This window comes from Numenius arquata, chromosome 17 (genome assembly GCF_964106895.1).
Source record: "Numenius arquata chromosome 17, bNumArq3.hap1.1, whole genome shotgun sequence".
Classification (NCBI taxonomy): domain Eukaryota; kingdom Metazoa; phylum Chordata; class Aves; order Charadriiformes; family Scolopacidae; genus Numenius; species Numenius arquata.
The window spans coordinates 4,366,029-4,392,543 of record NC_133592.1 but is presented as its reverse complement, the minus strand read 5'-3'; the positions used below and the strand labels follow the sequence as shown (position 1 = coordinate 4,392,543).

The 26,515-nt window shown below is 44.2% G+C and overlaps 1 protein-coding gene across 3 annotated transcripts in view; it reads left to right on the top strand.

Annotated features, from left to right (window-relative positions):
• Positions 1-24,906, top strand: part of RHBDL3 (rhomboid like 3) — a 61,820-nt gene extending 36,914 nt beyond the window's left edge. For all 3 annotated transcript variants that reach the window (XM_074160188.1, XM_074160186.1, XM_074160187.1), the window contains 7 exons: positions 1,896-2,054; positions 12,347-12,571; positions 13,285-13,433; positions 17,880-17,992; positions 20,653-20,753; positions 23,853-23,913; positions 24,635-24,906. In XM_074160188.1, coding sequence (XP_074016289.1) covers positions 1,896-2,054; positions 12,347-12,571; positions 13,285-13,433; positions 17,880-17,992; positions 20,653-20,753; positions 23,853-23,913; positions 24,635-24,906 — 1,080 coding nt within the window. The remainder of the gene's footprint in view (positions 1-1,895; positions 2,055-12,346; positions 12,572-13,284; positions 13,434-17,879; positions 17,993-20,652; positions 20,754-23,852; positions 23,914-24,634) is intronic.
• The last annotated feature ends 1,609 nt before the right edge of the window (positions 24,907-26,515 follow it).

The window sequence follows — 26,515 nt, the reverse complement described above, 5'->3', positions numbered from 1 at the left end:
CAGCAAGAGCCAAAAAGCACCAGAGCTGAATCTGAGTGGAATAGCCCTGATTTTGGGGTTGGTTTTAGAATTTGATCTGTTAACTCAAAGCATCAGCGTGGGCTGACTGGAATAGGGGAGCTAAACTTCTCCAGGGATTAATATTAAGCCCTTGTTTAACAGTAAACAGCTGATGAAATCCACCTTTGGCTCTGGGTGCCAGCTGTCAGGAAGGTACATCCAGGCCACCTTGCAAGGACAGAACAACCCTTGGCAGAGGGTGGGGAAAGAATGCCCAGCTCTGGCTGTCCACAGGTCACTTGGTTTGTCTTGTTTTGTGTAATCCACTTGCCCCAGCAGCTTTTCACAGAGGGGCTGCTGCTTTGACAAAATAGCAGACCAGCCCTGCTCCAGAGACCCCAGGAGCAGCGGGACAAAGGTGCTTGGGATGGAAGGAGATGAAGCCAGATCCTCGCACATGGGCACTGCGTCCTCTGAACAAGCTGCCCGTGCCTGAGGCCAGTCTGTTTAAAGCTGCTCTGCTCCCTGCAGAGCAGTGCCAGCCCTGCTGCTGGCAGGCTGCATCCTCTGCTGCATCTCCCTTCTCACCCCTTCTCTTGCCAAGGCAGACTTTACTCCGCCGCGTCTGATCGAAGGCTGGGCGCCTGTTCAGCTTTTGTTCTCGGTTAGGAGAGAACGAGGATTGTCAAGACCTTTTTGGCTCTGCCAAGGCCTTTTATGTCCCAAATGTTTCCATGAAAAGACTCCTTCCTGACCACCGTGCCCCCTGACAGCCATTCAATCCAGCCAACAAGCTTGATATCATTATCTACAAAAGGAGGCCAGTGAGCACCGGGGTCCTCACAGCCAAGTTTGGGAAATCAAAGGCAAAGCTCCCAGCAACAGAGAGCTGGCAGAGACCAGACTGCACCACAGCTAGTGTGGGCTGGTCTGGCAGCTTGCGTCCACTAGTTTTCAAAGCACAAAAGAAACGCGCTCGGCGCGGTGCCAGCACTGGCTCTGTCGGGGCTGGGGCTGGGGCTGTGCCCGCCTGTGAGCTGGCAGCCCCTCGCAGGGTGCCCTGGGGAGCTCAGTGTGGGCTAGAGGCCGCTGGAAGCAGTTGTCAGTTTGAGCAGACTTGCAAAGCTGTCTCCTTGCGATCAGTGGCATTTTTAGGAGATGAACCACTTAGTCTGAGGCAAAACAGTGATGTTTTTGGTCAGAGTGCTATTCACTCTAAATCTCACCTGGGACTTTCCTTCTAATGACTCTGGTTTACATTCTGAAAATGTCATGTGACTGCCTTGTCACTTTTATTTTGATATAACGTTTGTCTGCTTTGCTCCCTGTCCAAAGACTTTCTTTCCAATCCATCATAAAATAGAGAGCTCTTCAGCAGTGAAAGCACTTCCTATTTTGAAGGCATCTGTAGAGGAGATCTGGAAAGGCCACTGCCAGAAACACTGAGCACAGAAAGGGCTTGAGGAGGGATGGCGTATTCCTGTGTTGCCATTGTGTTAGGAAAGACAGGAGTAAAACTGTTTTCAGTATGTTTTATTTCACAGACTACACCTCTGGTTTCCTTCATAGTCCAGATAGAGAGGGATATAAAAAATAGCCCAGAGAAATGCAGAGGGGAGGAAAATGAAGGGAGCCGGCTTAGCAGAAACTTGGGTGGTGACAGGGTGAAGGTGTGGATGATGATGCCTGGGTTTTTCCCTCTCTGCAGCAGGGTGCTTTGTAGTCCGTGAGCACTGAAAAGAAGCTGGAGATGTAGCTGCAGGCCAGTGTGTCACCAAAACCTAGAGCAGACCCTGGGGTCCCTGTGGGTCTGCAGGTGGGTGATGAATGCATAGGAGGGCAGAGTTGTGTGTAACATGGAATGGTTAATTCTGGCACTTCCCCTCCTATCCCAGTTTGATCCTGACAACACCGGCTACATCAGCACCGAGAAGTTTCGCTCCCTTCTCCAGAGACACGGATCAGAGCTGGACCCCCACAAGTTGGAGGTCCTGCTGGCCCTGGCAGACAGCAACTCCGAGGGGAGGATCTGCTACCAGGACTTCGTCAACTTGGTGAGTGCTCTGGCTGGCAGGGCCTGTCAGTCCTTGGCTCCGCTTAAAATGTTGGCTGTTGAGGGGACAGTCTCTCTCTTTCCTTCCTTCCCTCCCTCCCTTCCTCCCTCCCTCTATCAACGCCAGTGTTTGCTGTGTCCCTGCATCACACTCTGCATGGCCTTGCTGAAGCATTCAGTGGTGACTGAACTCTCAAGCTAAGAGTCAAGTTGCTGCTGATTTTTCCAAAAAACAAGTTTGCATGGGAATAAACTCTGGGATCTGTTGCAAGAGGAATATGGAGCGTTGGCTGCTGTGAGTTTAGAGGCTTTTGCTCTCAGTATCAGTTGGTAGCTGTCATAAGGAGCTATTTGTCTGCAAGCAGAGGTTTGCCAGACTGGATGTCTCCTATTTTATCTAGAGATTTCACCACTTCCAGACAAAAATATATAGATAACGTTGTGTTGACTTGCTGGGTGGAATCATATTGCACTGCTGTAGGCATCAACAGCAACAGGGATAAAATGTTTCTAGGTCATGTTCATTTTATCCCAGGTGAGATATCTCAGACTGTATGAGTCATGATCTCTATCTGTACTAATTAGTCAATTAGTGAAGGGATCTCTCTTTCTCATCAAGGCAGTTTGGTGAGCCAACACAGATGTAGACATGTGTTGTTAGATGCCTAGGATGGCCTAGAAACATTGTTTGCAAGCTGGGTATCTTGAACAGTGGCCATTCCAGAGGCTTTTCCTTGTTCTTGCTCTGTCATTCCCCACCTGAGTCCCAGCAGATTTAGTGCAGGAGTAAGAGAAATTTGGGTGACAAAGTCAATGAGCAATGAAAGTCAGTGATGTCTCTAAGGTTTCACTGGAAAGCTGGATGTGTTCTTGATGCAGAGGGTAATAAATTGCGTGTCTGTGTGTTCCTGCTGTCAACATGGGGATTTGATCCCTCTATTTGTCATGGTCACTCCTGCATGTGTTCTTGGTTTAGAAAGAGTCTTCCATATGTCCTGTGAAGACTCACATTGATCAGAAAAGTATGATAACAGGGCACAGCTGTCAAGGATCCAGGTCACAACCTCAGTCAGGCTGTGGTCAGTGTGAAGGTGAAATTACTGTGATTCAATGACATAAGTCTGCTGGATCTAATCAAGCTGTCTTGTTAGCCCCTTGCATGTATTTACATACACAGTAAAATAAAAGTAGCAACTATTAAATAGATCACAGTGAGTGTGAGGTTTTCCTCAGCTCCAGCTTAATAAACAGTGTGGTCAATGTACTCTGTGATCAGCAGAGTATTTATAGTAACAGCTGCTTGTTCTACAGTTTGGTATATTCAAAGTACCATGCAAGCATTCACTAATTGAGCTGCACAACACTTAGGTAGCGGGAAGAGGTATTATCTAATTTCTTGTACAGAAATGATGGCCTAGGGCCAGCCAACATGTTGGCAACAGGCTCGGGAATAGAACTGAGCTTTTCCCTCTCTCCTCGCTCCACTGTGCTCAGGAGCACCACAAGCTAATGAGGGGCAGGAGGGAGGTGAAGGGCTTGGACATCCTCCTCTGGGCAATGGGAGATTGTGCCAGCTCACACCCACCTGATGTGATTTCTGCAAAATGGCCAATTTCCTTCACTATTATTGAATGACTCCTGTAAAGAAGCCATTGATTGTTCTGTCATCAGTCCCTCTATCCTCATCTGCATTTTTTGCACTTTCTGATCAATAGGCAATGCAAATGCCAGAACATTAAACTACTTACAAATGGCATCTCTCTTCTTACTCCTCCTCTAGTTGTTATTGATTTCCAACGTGCAAACTTTTTAGGGCTCTTTCTCTTTTCCCTAGTCTCCTGTTCCCAAACCTGCCTTGTGAGCTTTCTGATAGAGAGGAAACTTCCTGATTCTGTTGACAGAGAATCACTGTGAAATTAGTGGTTTCCTTCACTTTATAGCTGTCAATCCTGAAAATTATGTGTGGTGGTGTTTAAGTACATGCTTGTGCTTGATGATCATCAGCCATCTGTGCTTTTTGCTCAGGTTAATTTGACTGTTTCGGTAGCTTAGCAAGAATTGATCTGCACCCAAAAATGATGGTGCTGGCTGTGGGGAAGGGAAGGGCTGACCTTTCACTAGATCCACAAAGGTTTTACAAGCATGGCTCTGTGTGTGTGGCTTTCCTTTTCTCCATCAGTATTCATGAACAAGTACTTAGATGTGATCGGAGAGTCTCACGGCCTCCCAAATGTGTCCAAGCTCCTGCAACTTTGAGCAGGAGGTAAAATTGCGTTAATAAAGCTCAGGCCACTGGAGAGGCCTTAAGGGGAGGAGTGGGGCTGGGTATCGGAGATGCATTACAGAGCAGTTGTCAAAGCAGAGGTGTGGAAGGAAGGAGACTCCTCTGTGTGTGTGTCTTACAAACAGCTCTTTCAGTTTCTTTCCAAGCTGGGGATGGAAGGAGCTGATGAGCTGCCTGCTCAAGGTACTATGAAAAAAATTAACTCTATCCCAGCCAAAGCCAGTACAAACGTGCGCTGTCTCACAGAATCCGGCAGAAAGTAGGGTTTAACCACTGGATATCAAGAGAACATTTTTCAATAACGCATTGCTGGAAGCCATTTGTTCTTATTAGCCACTTCAGTGATAAAAGCAAGGCTTGGTTCTATCCCTTGTGGGAACACTGCGCGTGCCCGTAGGTTTTTCATGGCCATCCTTTCTGCTTTGAAAGGTAAGTCTTGCTTTTGCTGTTTCAGTGCTTGCGATGGTAACAGTTTTACTTGGGATACTTCCTCCAACCTGGCTTGAACTGAAATGAGAGGAAAACAATGAAAGCAAAGCTGTAGCTGGGAGAAGACATAACTTTTTTCAAAGGAGAAAACATTGAATTTTATCTTTTGGCTTTGTGAGTGTGTATGTGGCAGTACCAGGAGGGCTTTATTATCTTTGTAGAGGTGAGCTTTTAAGAAGTCACATACTGTATTCTTGTTTGTGGGGAGGTGAGAGAGGTCCTTTAAACCATGGTGTGCTTGGAGTTTTTTTAATGGTACTTAGAAGTACTTTGTAGCACGGTCATAAAGTAGCTATAAATTCCACTTCCAGTGTCTTTGCATGTCCTTTGCTGAACCAGGTGACAGCCTGCAGAGAAGGCTTAGGTGAACAAGGCTTTGCAAGAACTGTGTATAATTCTTTATTACCCGAGTCACTGGAAAGATAAGCAGTAAAGCCTAAATCTGCAACTCTCAGGGGAATCCCCAAGCAAGACAAAAGTTTGCCCAAATTAATATCTCCTCTTCTTGCTAAATCCTTGTTCACTTTCTGGTGAGTGTTTTAAGCTTAAAGGGCTATTGCAGAACAACCCGGGACCTCAGTTCCAGTGGTTGTCTGGTGTTTGTTATTTTGTTCTCACTGTTGCTACTCTGGAAAGGTTTGTTGCAGGCAAAGCTGCAGGTTTTATAGCTGCATTTCTTCCCCTCTGCTTCCAATTAGATGTGTTTTTGAACCACAGCAGATCTGCCAGACGTCAAGAGGACTCCCATCTGGAGTCCTCTGGGATGTCCTTCAGCTTCCAATGGAACACCCCTTTAAGTGCTCCCTCCGTCTTTGATTCTCTGTCTTGGCTGAAAGTATAGGATTCCTGAGCTCTCTTTTTGGCTTTTATTCAGAGGTATAATAATAAATATTTAATTAAAAAAGGTTTGAAAATCTCTTACTTCAGTATTTGATCTAATATTATGCTATTATGAGTAAGGAGGAGGTTTTATCAAGAGATAGATGAGAGCAGTCACATGATTGTGTCCTTATCCATCTCTTACCTCTCAAAGCATTAAAGCCCTTATTGAGGTGCAAAGTTCTTACTCCAGGGGCCGTTTCCAGGAGCTGGATATCCCTCCTGACAAAGGTACCTCACACTGCCTTCATGTTGTTTTCCTTCCCATTTTGGTGAAAAATGGTGATTTTTTGATGTTCCAAGAGCCATGTGCCTCTCCCGAGGCAGGAGGGGGAAAGCAGTCAGAGGGCCAAGTGACAATCTTAAAAGTTAATAACTGGGATGCAAGGGCTGCTTTTGGATTGTGGTCAGCTTGTACATTGATCTGAGTCCATTAGATACTGGCTACACGTAGCAGCAGAAGAGAGAACTTTCTGCCAATTGAACTAATCTGGCAAATAATCATTATGCCAGTTAAAGTGGAATTTAGCACTGAAATTTCCATCCTTAACCATGATTCCTCAGCTGTTTTCAATCATGTGCAGTTAAAACTTGAGAAGCACAATGTCAACCTAAATGGTAGTTTTAATTGTGTATGTATCTAAAATACACGTGAGTGGGAAACGTTATAAAGATATTTAAAAAAAAAAAAATTTGCTGCAGAAAATTAAATCTGGAGTCATTTCAGTTGTAGAATCCTTCCCAGCACCAATGAAAAATAGAACAGGTGATGGGGGAGGTTGACCTTTCAAACTTGCTGTGTTTTGACAATGTTATTTGAACTGAAGTCTTGTCCTGAAAGCAGTGTTCTTGCAATTAACCTTGAAATCTAAATGTGGTTTACCTTTTCTGATGGAAGTGCTGGAAGGTTTAAGCCTGGCACATTTATAGGAGTCCACACAAAACCTTGAGCAGGGAATACCCTTGTAATGACCAGAATAATTTATTTGGTCTCTCCTGCCTCTAACTTTACTTGAACCCCCAGAGTAAGCTACTGCTTGGACAGAGCAAATCAGGATGTTGGTATTTGCTTTTTTTCCATTTCATACTGTTTGGGAAAGTGCTTCCAGGTTGGCTCGGAGGATATGAACATCTGTGACGGATGAACTTGATGCTGAGCTATGTGTTTTGGGAGAAGCAGTCTTTACCCACATTAGCATTTTGGTGAAGTGTGGAGTGAGGGAAGGAAATAAATGTGAATCTTGAAAGCAAAATTGATTGGAAAGACTGCATTTGTAAGTAAAGTGGGTTATAAAACTGGAGCTGATAGAGACTTTTAAAAAGCTTGTGCTAACTTCTGATTTAGTGTTCTGTGTCTTGGAGGATCAGAGCTGGAGAGCTGAATGCATTGCCTGTCACAGTGTTGTATGTGTTTAAAAATAGCTGTAGGCCAGCCTCAAAGATGCCAATATGTAATGGGCAGAAATCCGTGTTTTTCAAAACCTCCTGAGTGAGGCTGAATAAAAGTAAAAAGGGTACTGTGCCCCACACAAGCCATGAAACTGGAGATGGGGAAATGCTACATGAATTGGCAATTGATTATCTGGGGCGGCAGCAGTAGTACAGGTCGTGAAGAAACCCAGAGAAATTGGTCTGTCAGTGGGAATGGACAGTTTCCATTGCAAGTTGCAGATTATCTGAGACTGGTTTTAGATTGGCATGTGTTCTGAACAAAAGCAGGGCCTTGCACTTTAGCAGTTTGGCACTGTCCCACACAGGATGGTAAGGACTCTTATTCTAAATTTTGGCATTTTCAATGTGGAAGACAGGTTCAGATCTAAGTACTAAATTTTTTTCCTTTCTGTTGGATGTATTGAACCCATCCTTTGAGCAGAGCTGTAGCACTAAGCCTTGTTTTGTTTTGGTATGGTAATACCAAAGGGCAGAGGTGGCAGTGCACGGTTACCAGTCATGTCAGCTTGGCTGTTTTGCAAGGGAAATTTCTTTCTCTCTGCATAATAACTTTTTGCAGGCATGAAGGACTACGGGAATGTGTTGTTCCCCACTGCTACCTTCATTCCCCACATACAGTTTGCGGTACCCATCTGCCTGCAGCCTTAATATCACGCTCATTAAAGAAGTCCCAGATCAATTGCATGAAGAGAAGTGGGGTGGGCTGCCCTGAGCTTCTGGAGCCGTAATAATGTGCAGGCCAACAATGGGCCCAGTGTTCTTTCAGCTGATGATTAAATACTTGGCTCATAAATACCAATATTATGTAATTCTGAAATCAAGTCAGCAAATCACGACCATATGGAAGACTCTTTGTTTGGGAAGATTTGAGTCTTCCAAAGTCGGTCTGAGAAACAAAATAGGCTTCTCATCAAGAGTTCGTCAGAGCAGTGGTAGTGGCTTAAATCCTCTATCTCTCCTCTTGCTCATCACCTTCCAGCTTGAGATTAAAAGCATGATCCAAAGGCCTGGGGGTTATGTGAGTAGGCCCAGGACTGTTGTGTTTGCTTGAGCTCTGGCAGTGAGCTCTGCTGCCTCTGGAGCTCATTTCCTCATTGGTGTTACGGGCAATGATTGCAGGTGGGGACCAGCAGGATGTTCTCTTACTGAGAGGCCTAATTTTAACAGGTGCTCAGTACATCCAGTCATCCACATCTTAGTTGATTGTGAGGGCTTTTGAGCACACATGGTGTGCTTCTGACACTCCGTGTCCCTGCCTCATCTGGGTGTGAAACCACACCAAGGCTTCAGCATTTAGAGGGAACCCAGACCTCTAAATACTCTAAAGGAAGCCTGACAAATGTTATGTTCCTGCCTGGGGTGACAGGAGGTTTAGTTACTGCTAAGAGCTCTGAGGAGTTAGAGTTGTAATTATGGGTACCAAAGGCTTTTCATTTTCTGGGTAAATTGAAATCTGGTCTCCATTGACACAGCACCTACTGTTGCTGGTGCATGCAGGGAGTATCTTGCTTCTTGCCAGTATTGTTCCTTCCAAAGAGTCTGCTGGTACGTTGCAATCTGGGAAGAATACACTTGGTGCTGGATATCTCCATATGTTCTGCAAGACTGCAGCAGTTTGTGATCTGCTCCATTTCATTTGCAGGCAGTTTTCTTGTTGCCTCTTTGCGAAGAGCTGATGAATTTGCATACCCAGTAGATCCTACTATCCATCTTGGGACAGGATTCCGGCCACCTAAGAAGTTGACTTCAAAGTTCTTTTCTATCTCTGAACACTTCAATCCCACGACCTCATATCTGAATTAGCCATAAATGATTTCTCAGTCATTTGCTTTGGTTTATATTGACAAATGCTAGAAACTCTTAATCCATTTACAAGTTTATCTGTGCCTATCTCTCAATATCTGGTGAAGGCTACCAAAAATCAACTAGGAGGAAGAGACTGTGCTTGCTACTTACAAGTGCAGTTGATGTGGTACATCTGTACCTGTTTTTCAGAGAGGCTACCAATGGGTAATGCCTCATAGTGTATAGAAATAACCCTGTTGTGTGTTGAGGCATACAAGGTCTTTCTCCAGCAGTCACATGTGCTCCCCAGGGAGCTATCATCATTTTGTCCAAGGGCTTCCCTTGCCCTTGTAATATCAACATTTACTGCTTTCCTATCATTACCAGTTTAAATAATTCTTGGCGTTTTATCATCCACATGTGGCCAGAATGTAGAACCAATATGGAACACCTTGTAAAAATAATGGGGTGTGAGAACAGGTAGTTGAGAGGACAAAGCTACAACTGTCTTTTATCGTTTCTTGGAGGAAACCACGTTGTTGTGAGCTTCCGTTTTAGCTTCTATGTGGGTTGTGGAAGGTCCAATGTTTTATTTTCCTCTCTTGGAGGAGGAAGGCGGAGCTTTCTGCTGACAGAAGGACTTGAAAGCAGTGCAGCCTGGTGATCAGAGAAGTCGTGCAATCTGGATTCTTCTAACTGTAGTCTATGGCCTTGGGCAAGTCACTTAGTGTTGTGAGGTCCAGCTTCCCACTGCTCCAGGAGGCTTTGTTCATCTGAGATGTGACTTCCACAGTGATCCTGTAATATCCTACTCTTAACAAAACTAAGACGATCTTTCCCTTCTGTTTCACTTTTAGTATGTTGAAGAACACCTTCAGAAACATCATGCTGATGAACTTGCACTGCCCTGGCTGCTATTTGAGCTCTTTCGGCAGCATTAGCAATAATGCAGAGCAGGACACTGGACTGATGGGGCTGTGCTAAATTCAGGTGATTAAACTCAGCAAGTCCCTTTTTGCTGTGCTCAGCAATAACAGATGGGTTCGGTGGTGCCTACGGTAGGATTCTCTGCTGAACAAATGCAAGGCAGTTTCTGTTACGAGCCTAGTCCAGACATGAACGTCGGCAGCCTTTGGAGTTTCCTGCCCATCTCTCTCACCAGTCTCTGCAGTGATAAGGTGATCATCTGCTGGAGGTGGTCAGCACTTCTCGATGCTGAACTGCAAAGATTTTCTTTGGTTGACTCTGGAAACGATTATATTTTCCACTGCAGGGAAATGCACTGACCATTTTGTGGTAGGCAGGAAATATCACTGTAATTAGAATAAGCTTATCAGCAGCTTCAGACAACTGTCTGGTATCTTCATCTGTAGCAGGCAAATTTATAGTTTCAGTCTGAATTCATTCTCATCCACAAGAAGAGTGAAGCCAGAGAGAACAGAATGAACTCTGCAAGGGAGCATGCACAGTACGTCTCCGACAGACTGCTCTGAACTAACCCAAGTGAAGCTTTCTTCTGTGGAAGGAGTGAGGCCATTAGCTGGCTAAAAGTACCTTTTGAAAGAGAGGTGTGTGTGTGTCACCTACCAAAAGCATCTCACAAATGCTAAGGAAAGCCTTACACCTTGTGGATGTTTCTCTCTTAAAATATTGTCTTTCAATATGAGTGGGCTTTCTTAATGCAACAGAAGATCACCAACAATTTTTTTTCCCCTCCTCTTCCCTAGTTTTAGGTAAAAGCTTTTGGATGAGAGACTTGAGAAGACTGGGAGAAAGATTTTTGTGAATGGCTTTTTTTTTTTTCCTTCTTTGCCTTTTCTGCTTCTTTTGCCAGAAGTGTTCTTTTACAAGTGTGTTATGAATGAGTGAAGGAAAGAGAGAGCAAAAGAGAAAGTTTTTAGTTTTTCTCACTAAAACAACTCAGAGCAACAACAACATTTTTTTTTTCCCCAGTTTTAAAAAACTTGAAATAGAGCGATTGCCTATCAGTGTTGCTCACGTTGGTGAATTCCTGCATTGGAGGGACAGGCTGCAAACGGAAGGCTGGGAAGGTACGAGCAGCTGCTGGGAGAATGGGTCGCAGTGCCATCACCTCAGATGGCCCCTTCGCCTTCCTCTAGTGATTAACAGGAGGTGGCTCCCTGCAGTGATTACTGTGTTTTAAGCTGCTTGGTCCAGCTTGGAACAATTACCCAGCTGCCTGGGCATTGAGAGTACAAGCTCTGGCTTTCCTGTCTTTGGGATATTAGCCAAAACCAGTGTGATCCAAGACAACTGGAAGCCAACGCTGTTGAACATTGTCTCTTATTTGGTTCTGGGAGACTGAAGATGCTGGTAGTTTCTGAGATTGGTTAGCAGCTCTTTCAGAAGAAGGACCAGGCTGTCACATTCACTTTGCTACCTTTTACTGTAAAAGGTCCCCCTACAGTGGTCTTTATGCGTAGTTAGCCTTTTCAGCCTTCCTGCCAAAGGTTCAGCCAGTACAGATAGTGACTCTAATGCAGCAGGTTTGTTTGACATCAGGGCTAATTAGCAATTACCCAAATCTTGGAGCAAGCTCTTTCAGACTTAATTTTTTTCTTCCCCCCCGCTCCCCCCCAAGCAGGCTAGGCATAAAATTCCATCTGCCTAATTTGCAAATGCAAATGCTTTAATTATGCATCCAAATTGGGAAAGTGTATGCTCAAAAAGATACAGCTAATTCTATGCATGTAAGATGATAATGCATATACAAATTAGCTGTATCCTCCAAATCCTATGCCATCTTGAAACCTGCCCCCTCTGAGGAAAACTGTTTTAAAAGAAGAAATCCTTTCCTCTTGCAAGTTTACAGTGGCTAAGCCTGTACACCAGTTTAGTTCATTGTTTTGTTGCTGTTGCTTGTGTGCTTTTGTTTTACACAAAGGGATAATTTTCTTTGCCCAGAGATAACTCCTGCCAACAAGGACCAGAACAGAAGAGTCAGATGCTGTGGATGTACCTGCTGCTACATTGAAGAATTTTTCTGCCCCAAGCGATGACAGGTGCAGGGAAGAGTGATAGAGCCTGGGGACCTGAGGGAAGGGGGACACAGAATGTGGATTGTGATAACTGATGGTGAAGACAGTGGATGGAAGGCTGGAGAATGGACCAGAGGGCTCAGCCAGGTGCATCAGTAGCCTCTGCTCGTCCTTCCCAATGTTCTGTCTTGACCTCATTTATTGGCATCGTAATAGCAGATCCTGTACGTTTTTCCTCACACCCCATGTAGGTCACCCCATGAACATCCTGAGACTTGGCTCCAACTTGGTTGTGGTTCTCCAGCCTTCCTGGATCCGGTGCTGCCAATCTGGCACTAATCTCCCTGGATGGTTGTGCCACATCTTGCTTTGTCCTCATGGTTTCTTCCTTTTCTTTTTATCCAGATGAGCAACAAAAGGTCAAATAGTTTCCGCCAAGCCATCCTTCAGGGGAACAGGCGGCTGTGCAGCAAGGCGCTGCTGGAGGAAACGGGGCTGAGCCTTTCGCAGAGGCTAATCCGACATGTTGCATATGAGACCCTGCCACGAGAGATAGACCGCAAGTGGTACTACGACAGCTATACCTGCTGCCCTCCACCCTGGTTCATGATTACCATCACTATTGTAGAGGCAAGTACCTTAATTTCCCTTCTCTGGGAACCCACCCCACACTGCCAAAGGCTTTGCTGGAACGTGATCAAGGGCTAGTGGGACTCATTTAAACTTAGACAAGGACAAGCATGAAGCTGATAGCCATTTTGGCTTACCTGTATATGTCTGTGTAAGTGGAGACTGTGATCCTATCTGTCTCCCGGTGTGGTTATTAGTCATTGAAACAATTTGTATATGAAACTACAGAATTTGGGAAAGTAGCAAAACTCTCTGAGGAGTGAAAATCTGGATAGATCTAGGGAAACTGTAGTTCAAATAATGGAACTAGATGAAAAATTCCTATACGTTACCTCTGTTCTGTGAATAAAGAGAGAAAGGAGGTAAGAGAAACTGAATTAAATATTCTGACCTGCTCATCTGTTGTCCACATGAGATCTTTGCACAGTTGCTGAGTAATGTGCTGGAATAAGCACAGAGAAGGATATAATTTGGCACTGATCAGTAGGGTATTGAGTTCCTCTGACTCAGTGGCTGGTGTGTTACAGAAACCACATACAGAGTTACACCGATGTGTTGCAGGTTTCTTGAAACGGAACTTTCATGCTGTGTGAAGGTGTCAAATGGGAGAAAAATTATTGTGTATTTGACTTTTTCTCCATGATTTTGAGCTACAAAGTGCTTTTCAGTGAGAGAAGGCATTTGCTAACCAAGGAATCTCCCTGCTCTTCTAGGTTGCCTTTTTTCTTTACAATGGAGTGGTATTAGACAGATTTGTGCTGCAAGTCACACATCCCTTATACCTGAAGAATGCGTTACTTTACCATCCTCAGCTCCGTGCTCAGGCTTGGAGGTACCTAACCTACATATTCATGCATGCAGGGTGAGTACTTACAAACTGCAGAGATTCCCCACAGTTCAGGTTCCTCAGAGAGAGGGAGGAAGAAGAAGCAAGAGAGTCAGCTCAGAAATCAGTTTAAAAAATCAATTATAAATTGCTTATAAAAATCTGAAGCTGTTGTAGAGTGTTGGGCAATGAGGGACAAACCCTTGCAATTCTCTGAAGGTAACATAAGGAACTTAATAGATGCTGGTCTTCTCCCCAGCAGTGCTGGGACCACACCTTCCTCTTACTGTGCACTTCCCCATGTGTGCTTCCTAAAACTCACCAGATGGAAGCTCAGTGACCCTCTAGAGGAGCTGTGCATGTGGTAGAACAGGTCTGCAAAGATGCTGGACTGGTATTTAAAAACTACATGGTGTGTTCTTGCTAAACTTCCTAGTTGAGGTTGGAAAAGTCAATTAATTCCATGTGCCTATGGTACGTCATCACTTAGTAATGTTGTCCCTTCTGTAGGGACTGAGATAATGCCTAGAAGCCTGAGTCAAGATTGAACTCCCCATTTTGTACGCACTGTACAAACACCAGTGTTCCTGAAGAGTTGACAATCTCAACTGACCAGATGGACAGAGAATGGTCCATCTAATGCAAAATGAAGGCGCACAGTAAAACGAATCCTCCTTCATCCTATGGGAGGTATGTAGCAGACTTGGGAAGAGAATACAAAGTGTGGAGATTCTGACTCTCTGCTTCTTGACTGTGCTAGTCCTCCTAAGACTCAGAGAGACTCAATTATGTGCTGTTTGTGATGCCATGGTGATGAGTGAGTGTCACAGTAAAGTTCATCCCTGTACAAAACACTCTACCCCCTCTGAATAGTTTCTCAGATCATTATCTTCACACATTCCTGGCAGATAATTGCAATTTTCTTTAATTCTGTCATTGAAAAATCACAGCAACAAGCTTTTTAGCAGTAGTTTATAGTTTGAAACTGGATAAAGACCCTTTGTTCTTAAATAGAAAGCCTATATTCCCATCACTCAATGTTCTCCTATGAAAGGCCAGAAAGATCAAGCTGATCTTTTTCCGTGTCTCTGATGGAAGACTTGCTGATGTCTCCTCTCTGCCATGGAATAACTGCCTCTGTGTGTCATTGCCCTTGAGTACAAGATGTGCCCCAGATCTCTGGATAAAATTCATAGGACAGAACAGACTCCACCCAGGGGGAGAGTAGGAAAAAAATTATGGATGAATCTTCTGAACGTGGCAACATCTGTACTTTGCGTGCTAAATCCCTCCAAAAAGTCCATTGCATACAGGTTTCAATCTGCAAGTGGAGACTATTGGGCTTAGATGTGTGACTGTTTATGTAAAATGAGAATTGGAAATTTCCATCACTGAGGATGTGGGGAAAGCTGGGCTTGTAAAAGAAAGAACCACATGATTTTAACTATTGTTAGCTAATTTGTATCTGGGTTTTCTTCTAGTGTTGATGGTGTTCTACTATATCACTTATGTAACCACAGATTGCTTTGGGATACAATTGAAGAGAAGCACCTGCACAAGGACAATTTTTGCAGCATTTAAATGTCTTCCTGTATCACCTGTGGCATGCTTTCTCAACCTCTGCAAGGTCACCCTTTCCTGTAGCAGGCAGTACTCTGGCATCCTTCACATTTACTGGCCAAAAAAAAATCTCAGGTTTATTTCACATCTGTGGCTGGCTCAGAGTTGAAGAGTGGGGAAGGTGGTGTGCAGGAGACTCATTGGTTTTGTGTTGGATTCCAAGTTCTTTAGTTTCGTAGCCTTCAAAACAATGCAGAGTCCCGCTGGAACAATAAATCCCATGATTTATCTGCAGTATCTGGAGTTAGGCTGAATGTTCATTTATTGCTAACTTCTGTGTGTTAAGCTCCTTTCATATCAGGAAAACAGATAAATCTTGGAAGGTAATAACGTTTGTTAGTGGTAGGCTATCATTCTCCTCTCGTTTTCAAATGAGAAGCTAACACAATGCCATGGGGTCTATTGTTACCCTGCTTCCAGCTGAGACTTTAAAATGGTAATGTGGACTGCTCCTTAATTTAGTGCACTCGGTCTGTTTTTTTTGAAGAGCAAGTGACAGCCGGAAGGTGTCCAAGAGGACAGCAGTTGCTAAGGCTTGGCTGGCTGTACCTCTAGAAAGATTCCAAAAATGCACGGGCTGTGTGTTGGTCAACACAGGGAGGGAGCTTTGTCAAGGGCTGAAAAGGCAGGCAAAGTTGTAAATTCTGCCCTTCTGCTTTCATGGAAAGCAGACGTTGATTATCTGGGGCCCACGCATTTGTAACACTGCCATAACTAATGACTTGCATTGATGCACAGTCCCATTTGTTTGGTCCCGGGGAAGGAGAAAGTCTTTAATAAATCAATGAAATTGTCATTTCAAGAATGACGCATTCAGCACTGGCAAAGGGTAATTATATTTTATGGGTGCTTATTGACTATGGAGCCTTCAAAGCTCTTAGCACGATGGGGAGAAGTGAATGGGATTGCTCCTGGAAAGTCTTTTAAGAACAGCTGTGAATCAGAGCAGTCACTTTAGAGTCTAGGATAAACTTTGCCAAGCTCTTACAAAAGCTTCCTTTGAAAAATAAGACCCAGTGCTTTGTGTGCAAATGTCAGGTGCTTCCTCATGATGTTGACTCTGTGCCAGCCAAAGCTTCTTCCCTCCTCTCTGTAAAAAGGGCATTTGGATGCTTTGACTCTTTTCTGTGATCTTAGTTTGACCTTTGCTGGTTGTTCCTAATTTAGTTCCTAAGTTCTGTGAACATGCAGGATCAGAATGGCTGCCAGAATATACCCATGCCCAGTGGCTTCAAAAGTCTTGAGCAAGGTAATAAAAACAGTCGGTTACATGCAACAGTTTCCCATGATGACAAATTGCAGTGCTGAGTGTCTTATGTAGGAGAGAAACTTATCCTTGGAGAGAAATTCAGTGGGAAACAAACCTATTAAGATATCCAGAAAGGACTGTTTCCTGCAGTATCGTTTCTCGCAGTTTTTTCCGGTCCAACTTTAAATTCTCGTTTATGAGGCTGTTCTGTCATTACCGCATCTCACCATCATCGTTTTTCTCTGATGTATATGGGAAATTGCTATGGTAACATGAAGAAAGACCAAAACTGTGAAAATGCACGTAACTTAAACCAAAGATTGCTGGTAGCTGTCTGGTGAGCAATCCTTTTCTTATATAAAATAGGATGCAGATTTTCAATGCAATAGCTATTTTATGCCCTTTCCCCCAAAAGGTACTAGCCTTCTGTGTTAAGGGTACTGCTGTGTCGTTTAGGTACACCTACTTTTTAAGCAGGCTCGGGCGCTTTTCTTATAGCAAGCATGATTCTCCTGGGTCCAATGTGATGCGGCCATTCAGCAAGGTGACATTCCTGTGAGCCCAGGGTAAATCTCAGAAAGTAGCACAGTGTTGAGAGGGACACTGTTCAGGGGCCTGGTGCTGTTATCACATCGCTGGAAGATCCTGCAGATGGCATAGGCATGGGTAAATATTTGTATAGAGCTTTGAAAAGTAGCAAGACAGTTTTGTTAAGTAATATTGATTAGAACAACAAAGAACTTGCTTTGAAACTATTGATTCAGCACAGGAGAAAGCTGGTGCGCTGGAGTCTTTACCAAATAGGCACATCTTAGCTGTCACACTCTGCCTCTAGGCTGCAAGTGGTCCTCCACGTCCTGGTGTGCACAGCGGAGTTTTCTACAAGACTAGTATCAGCCTGGCTTCTCCCGTTGTGTTCAGCATGAGTTTTGCTATTGACTGTAATGAAAACAAGGGTAGGTGAACAGAGAGTTTCAGTGAACACACCTTGTGTCTCACTGGGCACCTAATCAGAGATATAATGCCATTCCCATTCTGACCGTGCTCACATTAAAACAGGCACAGCAGAAAAAGGTGAGGGGCAGATAGCACAAAGAGTAAAGCGGCATTATGTGTCACAAGGAAACAGCAACTGTCTTGGGACTGCAATAGGCATTCCTTGCTCTTGACCTAATACCCACTCCCCATCATGGCAGTGTAATACATGCAGGGAAGGCTGTATCATTAGGAGAGGAGAAGGTCAAGTTTGTGGCTTCTGTTCCAGGCTCTACTGCCATCTTGCTGCTTTTTTGGACAAGTCATTTAACTTCTTCAATCTACTTTATTAAAAAAAAAAAAGAAATTCTCAGTAAGAATCAAATATGCTATGAGGTCTTTGGCTGAAAGGACCTGGATGGATTTGGAAAAGATAATGAGCGGCAAGGAGGGAAGAAACATCACAGCTCTCAGTCTGATTTTTTTTTTTTCAGGAACGATTGTTTTTCCCGGTGTTACATCTACTTTCATGAAGCAGGTGCTATTTGATTTCCTTTCCAAGATATCTCTGTCTCAAGGGTAAAAAAGGGAGGCAAAGACTTAGAAAAGAGGACAACTGTTGTTTTTCCTTGCCGCAGGATAGAACACCTTGGACTCAATGTTGTCCTTCAGCTCTTGGTTGGGGTTCCTCTGGAAATGGTGCATGGAGCTGCGAGGATCAGTTTTGTGTACGTTGCTGGAGTTGTGGCAGGTAAGTGGCACTTCTGGATGCCCCAGATGGAGAAGCATCTGAAAAATGTCTGTGCTGACTTTTGTGTAGGAGAAATGTTTTGTGACGTTTGGGTGTAGGAAAAGAGCAGTCACTGATCTTCCGTGCATTGAAATTCTTTTGGAGGCTAGAAATGGGAAATATGCTATATGGGTTTCTAACTAGCCATAGGCTCTGTGTTTAGCAGACCTGCTAAAAAAGCTCCAACAACCTGTTACTTTAAAATAGCCTTGCTTTAGATGGTCTTCCTGAATGTGGAGGTCATGCTGTTCCTTTCCTGTTGTGTCTCATAGAAGCTTAGAAGAGAGGAGGCATCACAGGCATCCCTGCATGAGGAGACTTTTTCCCTTCCCCCCCCCCCAAGGTTCTGTGCTGTCTGCTTTCTACAGCCTGAGTAAGCAAGAAGTATTTGGTTATAGGTTGTGAGCAGTGCACAGGGATCTGGAAATTCATTTAATCATGAAGCCATGGGGTTTAATTGATTTTTTTTTTTTTTTTTTTTTTTTTTAGTTTGTGCTGTATTCCTTTTATTTATGTTTGGCATTTCCAGCAGTTTGGAGGTGATGGAAGTTAGCTGACAATAGATCAACATCTAATTAAAACAGGAGGAGAGTATAAGAACACACAGTGGAACTCAGACAATGATTGACTGCCTTAGTTCAAGATTTATCGTGATTTTTTTTTTCCAGCTACATCATTTTATTTTTTTCCATAATGAGCAGATAAAGCCTTTATAAAATGGTCTGCATCGTGTACTAATAAATTGTACATTCCAGTAGAGGGACTGTGGAAAGAATGATTGGACTAGGACACAGGACTAGGCCTGGTACAAAGCCCATGCTATTTAATGCAGAGAAAGGAGTTAGCGGACCAGGTCTGCCATCCCTTGCCTGTTATTTTAATAAGCTCTAAAGTGGTCCCTAATCTGCAACTTTCCAGACATAAGCTTTTCTACATAGATCCATCTACCAAACCACGATGCTTCATTTATATATGTGTAAATACACATCACACGTCTGTGCCAGATAAGCGAATCTGCTGCCACTGAGCCCAGGCGAGCACTGCGAGTCGCTGGCTGCCTCTCAGACTCCTGTGGCCATGGACTTTCTGACAGGGTCTGCAGGGCCAGAGGCAGATTTTACTTGGGCATTGGGCTGGGCTGAATGCCCAGAGCTCTAGAGGCTTGTAGCCAGTGCCTGAGGGAGGCTCACTAGCCCACCTAGCATTAGTGGTTTGTTTCTGCTACACAAATGATCCCATTTATTTTCTCAGAGAAGCTGCCATATCCTCATAGACTTGCCTTTCATGCCTTATGACCTATAAATTCTGTAAGAAAGTGCCAAATGGAAAGGGAAGACTTCCCTTCGTAGTGTAGGGTGGAACTACAAATGTGACTGGACAGTCCCACACAGAAGAACATCCCATGATACCCTTACCTGTTTGAGTTATTAAACATGTTTTATTGTTTGACATGTGCCAGGAGAAAGAGGAAGAGGCAAACTTATGCTGAGGATCTGGCAATATAAAGGTAACACAGCTCCTAAACAATCAGGAATAAACAGTAAAATGTAGACACGGGCCACAGTGGCCACTCTCTGCTTTTATTTTTTTTTTCTCATTTGTCTGTCTTTACTAAGAAGACATGTTGAGACTGAGACAGAGAGGCTGAAGGTATATGCTCAGTGCGGTGTCCGAGGACTTAACTGCAAGTTCTCATTACTCCTGTCTTAATTTCTCATTAGCTTTTTCCTTAATGGCACTGTTTAAGAGCTGTGAAGTCTCAGGACCATACAGTGAAGGAGGGAGCGATCAGCAGAGTTGGCTGGTGGAACCTCAGCACTTTCTTGACCCAGAATCAGCCGAATAATTAGCCAAGAAGTTTGTTAGGTTCTGTACTACCAAGGACTCTCTCAAGATTTGCCATTGTGTCACTTTCCCATTCCCGCTTATCACAAAGATCTTCATTATTGCTGCCTTGTGACACCAAGTCTGCCTTTGTCTCTCTGTCTCTTAAAGTTTACAATTAAAGGAGCTTTGAGCAGATCCAAGCCTCCAACTGGGATAAGGAGAAGCAGTGTCTATGTTTGGATGTATTGCTATTAGTGGTACCTTTATGTGATTGACCTGTCATTTTGATATCTTGTGTTTGCTGCCTTCATCCACGTTATTTTTAGCTAGTTTTAGTCTGAAGTGTTATACATAACAGGCTGTGCTTTGATCGGAGGCCTGTGCTAAGTTACAAGTCCCCAGTTCCTTCTCACTGTGCAAATATTTGTCTTGCCAGCATGGGAGCTACTTCTATTTTATCTTCAGGTGAGGAACAACACATAGAGATTTTTTTGTCTCACGCTTCCTTGTTGTTTTAATCAGGGTGTATGTGCCTTTTTGCAGCATAGATTTGAAGATCCGTTGCTGCCCGGCTTGGCTGCTTTTAAAGTAGGTGCAAAAGAATCAATCAGTCACTGTCTTGGCATTACTACAGAACTGAGTGAGCTTCACAAGTCAATCAGTCTCCCTCCCCTTACCTGTATATTATTGACCTGCAGCAATTAGCACAAAACAGGCAGTAGCAAGGATGTAGGGTAGGAGGGAGTGTGTTTATTTGGCTTGCAATTGTCACAAACCCTTGTTCTTTCTCCCAGGGTCCCTGGCAGTGTCAGTAGCTGATATGACTGCGCCTGTGGTGGGCTCCTCTGGAGGCGTGTATGCTCTTGTCTCAGCTCACTTGGCCAATATAGTCATGGTGAGTACCAGAACAACTGTCTAACCTCTTTGGAAGTCAGCTGGGTCTGGTGGCCCAAAGGCATTGGAAATAGGGCTTGACCCAGCTGTTGGTCATTCAGAGCTTGCCCCAGTTAAGAGTCTTGTCTCAGTGGTGCATGGTCCTGGAATGGAAATGTTAAACTGCAGGTGGTGGCTTGGTACCCTGATGGCTGGCAGCTTGCCAGGAGAAGCCGAAGATGCTGGTAATCCGAGACTTATCAGTGTACTCCAGGTGACCAGCTCACCTTGCAAGGGCTAACACGTGTTTGGAAAAGAAGGAGCTGCCTGGCTCTACAGAAGTTGCAGACTTGTTTCTGTCTCCACATGCCATGAAATGTTATTGGATACCTAAGGAAATTTAGTATTTGGATTTGTGTGCAGGATATCCCTTATCTCCATTTGTAAAACCCAGACTGAAGCTGGCCCCTGGGTGTACTAGTGATGCATCTTTTTGCCATTTCACCTAATGACTTTACAAAAGTCAGTAAACACCAGCAGCATCATTTGTCTAAGAACTGGAAACAGGAGCTCATCCAAGGTCCTCAGCTAGGTGGTGACAAAGCCCAGCATATCTACCTGTGTGACCCCTAAGCTGACCGCTGGGCAAAAATGGCTTTGCTGAGACAGCTGGTTTTGCTGTGATTAGGATTTGTGTGTGGTGGTACAGGGCTGCATGTCTGTCCTGCACCAGCAATCTCGGAGCAGAATAACCATAAAAATTATGGTAATGCGTCCTCCCCTGGGATCTGAGTGGGAAGAAAATGTGAGTTGGCTGCAGTAGAGACAGAAGGTTTGTTACATGGGTGCTGGAAAACATGTGCATGTGTGGTGGCACTTGTGTCAAGCCTAAAAGAAAGCCTTGTGTTTAATGCTCGTATGCAGTGAACTCGGCAGGTTCGGGCTGCAAGCCACAGCGGCGCTGCTCCAGGCAGCCTTTGTAGCAGCTGGGAGTGGGGAAGTGAGTGGCTTCCTGAGCAGAATAGGTCTGCTTTGCTGTCTTCAAGATTTTTGGAGTATGAATGAGCTGGGGGCTGTTGTCCAAATTAGGACAGTTGAGCGGCTGGCAGAGAGGCAGGGAGTGGAGGAGACGGGCTGGCCCTACACCACAGGGTTTCTACTAGAGAAATGCCTCCTTATATACAGTTATTTTCAGTATGATTTGTGTTCCCTGCCACTGGGCCAACAGAAGCAGGAAGGAGTTTCCTCTGTCTCACAGGGTGGTAATGGAGACACAGGGTTTCTTCACACAGAGATTCAGTGGGGGAGATTGGAGGAAATTTTTGGTTGCTTTAGAGGAAGAGGCTCTGCCGGAGGCATGTGGAGAGTCTTCATCAGGTACTTTCCCAGACTTCTTAAAACATTGCAAAGTGGCCTGTCATTTCACTACTTGTTGGCCTCCTCCAAATCTATTTAGCAATTACTACCTTAGCATCTATGTTTCTCCATTATCTGCTGCCTCTTCTCATCTGAAATTACTTTCACTGCCTTTCCCATTCTGGTGAAGAGGTTTTTTTTGCTTTTCTTTCCCCCTCTTCTCTCTCTCTGCTCACTTAGTGTCTAGGTGTCACGCTGGCCGTTTGCTGATTCTCACACAGGTGCTTTGAGCATGCTGGGAAGAGGAGGGACTGTTGCAGGGAGCATCTCTTGAATCTTCTCTTCCCTTGTGCCTCCTGGTAACCAAAGGAAATGAAAACATTCCTGCTTGTAAAAATAAATATTCTTGGAATTAAATAAATAAAATAACCAACAGGGGGAAACAATAAAGCATGTCACCCTAAGGAAAAGAGTGAGGAGAGGAATTCAAAACAGCTGCATGGAAATGAAAACTCAAGGAAGCAGCACAGTATTAATCAGCCTGAGTTCAGAGCCTTCAGACTGGGTTAGGTGTCTCTGTGGAGAGAGAAAATGAGTTACTTATTTTGTAGAGATTGCATTTTTGCAGTCACAGAAGTGATTTACAGACAGATCCCAAATTAAACTTGAATATATGTAATATGTATTGCAGAATATGTCTTCAGCAGGCTGAAAAGTCACTGGGTGTCATTAAAGTTAGGCTGAAGAGTTTACAAGCATTTTTTTTTATTCCTTCAGTGTGATGAACGGGGACTTTGTCACAAGAAGCCTGGCTAGCTTGGTGTCTCATACTGGTATCTCAACAGGCAAAATCTCATTTAGTGACTGAACAATAATAATAGTGTTGTCATACATCTGAGTTCCCCAGAACATTATCTCTTTTTCTGCTTGGAAATTTTGTGCAAGTGGAAAAGGAGGAATTTAAACATTTCTCCCAGGATTTCTGACTGAAAGAAAGAATAAGAATTTTCAGGTTCTTATTCCGCTCTACTGGTTATTGACCAAGCCTGAAGACAGAGGAGGCCAAATCCAGGCTATCTTATGGTACCGTTTCCTTGGTATGCTTTTATTGAGGTCTTTATTACTTTGTGTGCTCTGCCAAAGATCCGAGTGGCAGACTCTCAGGGAGCAGGAGGTACAGGCAGTAGCACTGGAAAAGCACAGTAGGATTCAAACAGACTGAGAAATTGTCTGACGGGGGCAGGGTTGGGCCTCCAAACACATCATGATAAGCTGTGTGATGTTAACCAGAATGATGCTTGTGTTGAATGATAGGTACTACTTAACATAATTTTATTTGATGTGGCCTAATACAACAGGGTTTTGCAGGGCAGGTAAATTAAAATATACTCAGAAGTCAGCATTTAAGGTGAAACATCATACTAACATGTTAAAAATTAGTCCATCTGAAGAACAGAGACTGGGAAGGCCAGCCAAGGACCATGCCGCACCAGCTGGATCTCAGGCAAGGAAAGTCAGTGGCACTGCCAGGCAAAGAAGTTATGGACTGTCCATAACTTGGACGTGTCTGCAATATATCCTTAATGATTATGTTCTCTGGGATTGACAGAACAGTGTTTGGCAGATGGCAAAGGCAATGGGTTTGTTTCAAAAGGGTTTGTTTCAAGGGATGGTCATAACTGGTGCTCTTCCAGTGTAGATCTGAATGTAAAATCCCTCCAAGTTTGCATGCGGCATCACTTTGTTTTCCTTGTCTCTTTTCCAGAACTGGTCAGGAATGAAGTGCCAATTCAAATTGCTGCGCATGGCAGTTGCCTTGATCTGTAGTAAGTATCATGCAATACCTGGCACACATGCAATCCTGTTTTGTTTGTCCTTGTCATAAGCATTCATGCTGATTCAGAGAGTTTTGACTTTGCAGCAGTTTTGGTAGGAACTTGCAGCTGGACCTTCTGGCAGCAGAAGCCACATCACTCTCAAATGCAGATTTTTGGCTTTCAACACAAGCATTTGTAAATGAGGATTTGTTGTTAGCCAGCATCTGTCGCTTGTGGCATTTGTGAAGATCTGGGACTTAAATGTCTTGTCTTTGAATTCGCAAACAAGCAATGCTTTCGTAATGGTAACAGTTAGGTTTCCTAGAGCACTTCCTATCTCAGATGACAACAGCATTATTACACACATTAACACATTAATGAATTATCTTCCAGCCATATCCCTAGGGTGGCACGATAAGGGAAACTAGGCCATGTATTCATCACAGACAATTGTGTTCAAAGTCTAACTCATTTTTCTTTATGGTTCTTATACGCATTTTGAAAGGGGAATGTTCCCTGACCTGTCTACACTCCCACAAACCCAGACCACTTACCAGCCACTGAAGAGTTACACATCCGTCATGTAACCACGGCCTCCCAGCTTCCCTATGCTCACCATACAAAGCAGTTTCTCCCTCTCTGACTCTTCAGGGATGCAGCACTGCCTGCAAGATGGACTTGAGAAGAGATAGACCTACACAATTAATTTCTTTTTCTTTATTTGTTCCAGTGAGCTTTGAATTCGGAAGAGCCGTGTGGCTGCGATTCCACCCTTCTGCTTACCCACCGTGCCCACACCCCAGCTTCATGGCTCACCTGGGAGGGGTGATGGTTGGAATCACCCTTGGTGTCATCATCCTGAGGAACTATGAGCAGAGACTCCAAGACCAGACTTTATGGTGGATTTTCCTTTCTATTTATGTCATTTTTGTCTTGTTTGCCATCTTCTGGAACATTTTTGCCTACAGCCTGTTGGATCTAAAGCTACCTCCCCCTCCCTGAAAACATGGGACAGAAAACTTGAGAGCGGAAGTCATCTGTCAGCTATGTTAAATGAATGAAGATGGAGGATCTATTTTTATATTTAACTTAGGGGAGGATGGTTCTTTGAATGCAAGCGTGTGCTGGAGTTGATGCTTAAAGATCTCACAAAGGAATGGGCTGCTCAGTTTGTTTACAACTCCAGCAGGTACTGTAATACTGGCTGGCCTGGACCCTGCAGTTTCTCCACTGCCAGGGCTCCCGTTGGGCAGCTTGTACCTGGGCACTTATCACTTGGTTTGTTAGCACACATCAATATTTCGTATGAGATGTTTGTATTTTCCAGGTCAGTGCTGGAATGATGGCCAGTTGTTGAATGAATCTCCTCGATGTTGCTGAATGCTAAAAGGGAAAAAGAGTAGACATTTACTAATTAGAGACTCACATGATACTCACAAGGCAGCTTGGGTTTGGTTTCTACGGACATATCTGACTGTTCAACCAGACCAGTGCCACTGTCTAATTACTTGAATGGTTCCTAAGATATTTTACCCTATGGTGACACCTGTCTTGCGCACCTTTCAAAGGAATCAGCAGAACTTGATCACCCAAAGTGATGGAGACTGGTCTTCAATTACAGGTCAAAGAAATTGCACTATAAACCTTGGGAACTCTTAGAGTGTTGTGGACACCCAGCCAGAGGTGACTTTTGCTGTGCATGTTTCACTTGATTTTAATTATTTTTTCCCCCCAGCCTGCTGTGGCTACTAGGGTGTGACTGGGGTTTCTTTTTTTGAGGGATGGAGGAAAGGAGGGCAAATGTTCAATTGTGTTTTTATCAGCTGACAATCAGGTGCTGTTTTCTTCTCACTATTTCTGGCCACGTTGATCTAACACCTGGCTTGCAGTGAGCTCCTAGCAAGGTTCTCCACTCTTCCAGCAGGCTCTTACTAGAAAAGTGGGACCAGGATCACCTATAGCAGTGCAGGGTAGGAACTATCTAGTCTTTACAGCCATACAGTCCATTTGGGGCCAAATCTGTCCACTGAAGTCAGTGGAGTTAAATCAGGTTGTATGTAGCACTGGTTTCTCACTGGAGAGTGTTACAGCAATCATTGTGAAACCGATAAAACTGGCTTTAAAGTGACTGCTATGTTTTGAGGATGCCCCTTCCTGAGGCAATGGATATTCAGGGGCTCCAAGCAACAGTTAGTTGCAATGATGCCTTTTTCTTTAACATTGGTCAGCCCCAGGTTTTGGCAATCTGTAACTGGTCTGTAGCACAGCCCATACAGCTGCCTACATGGACCCGGGGACCAGACTGGAACATCTGTAGCACAAGCAGTGCTTATAGGTACACTTCTACGTTAAGGTGCTTATGTTATTTTGCTTCTCCCTTCAGAGAGCTGCCAAACTACAGTCCAGGAATGAGGATGCCCTCCTTTTCTCTCCCCTTTACCCACCTAGTATGATGACCTGGATAAAGCAGTCGTAGGGGTCTCTCTAGACTAGCTCCTTTCTTCCTTTATTCTGTTTGCGTACTGGTGCCCGGGCACCAGCCACCAGAGCCTTCCACAGCACATCTCACGGGCACTGTTGCAGTTGTCTGTAGCAAAATGTCTCTCTGTTG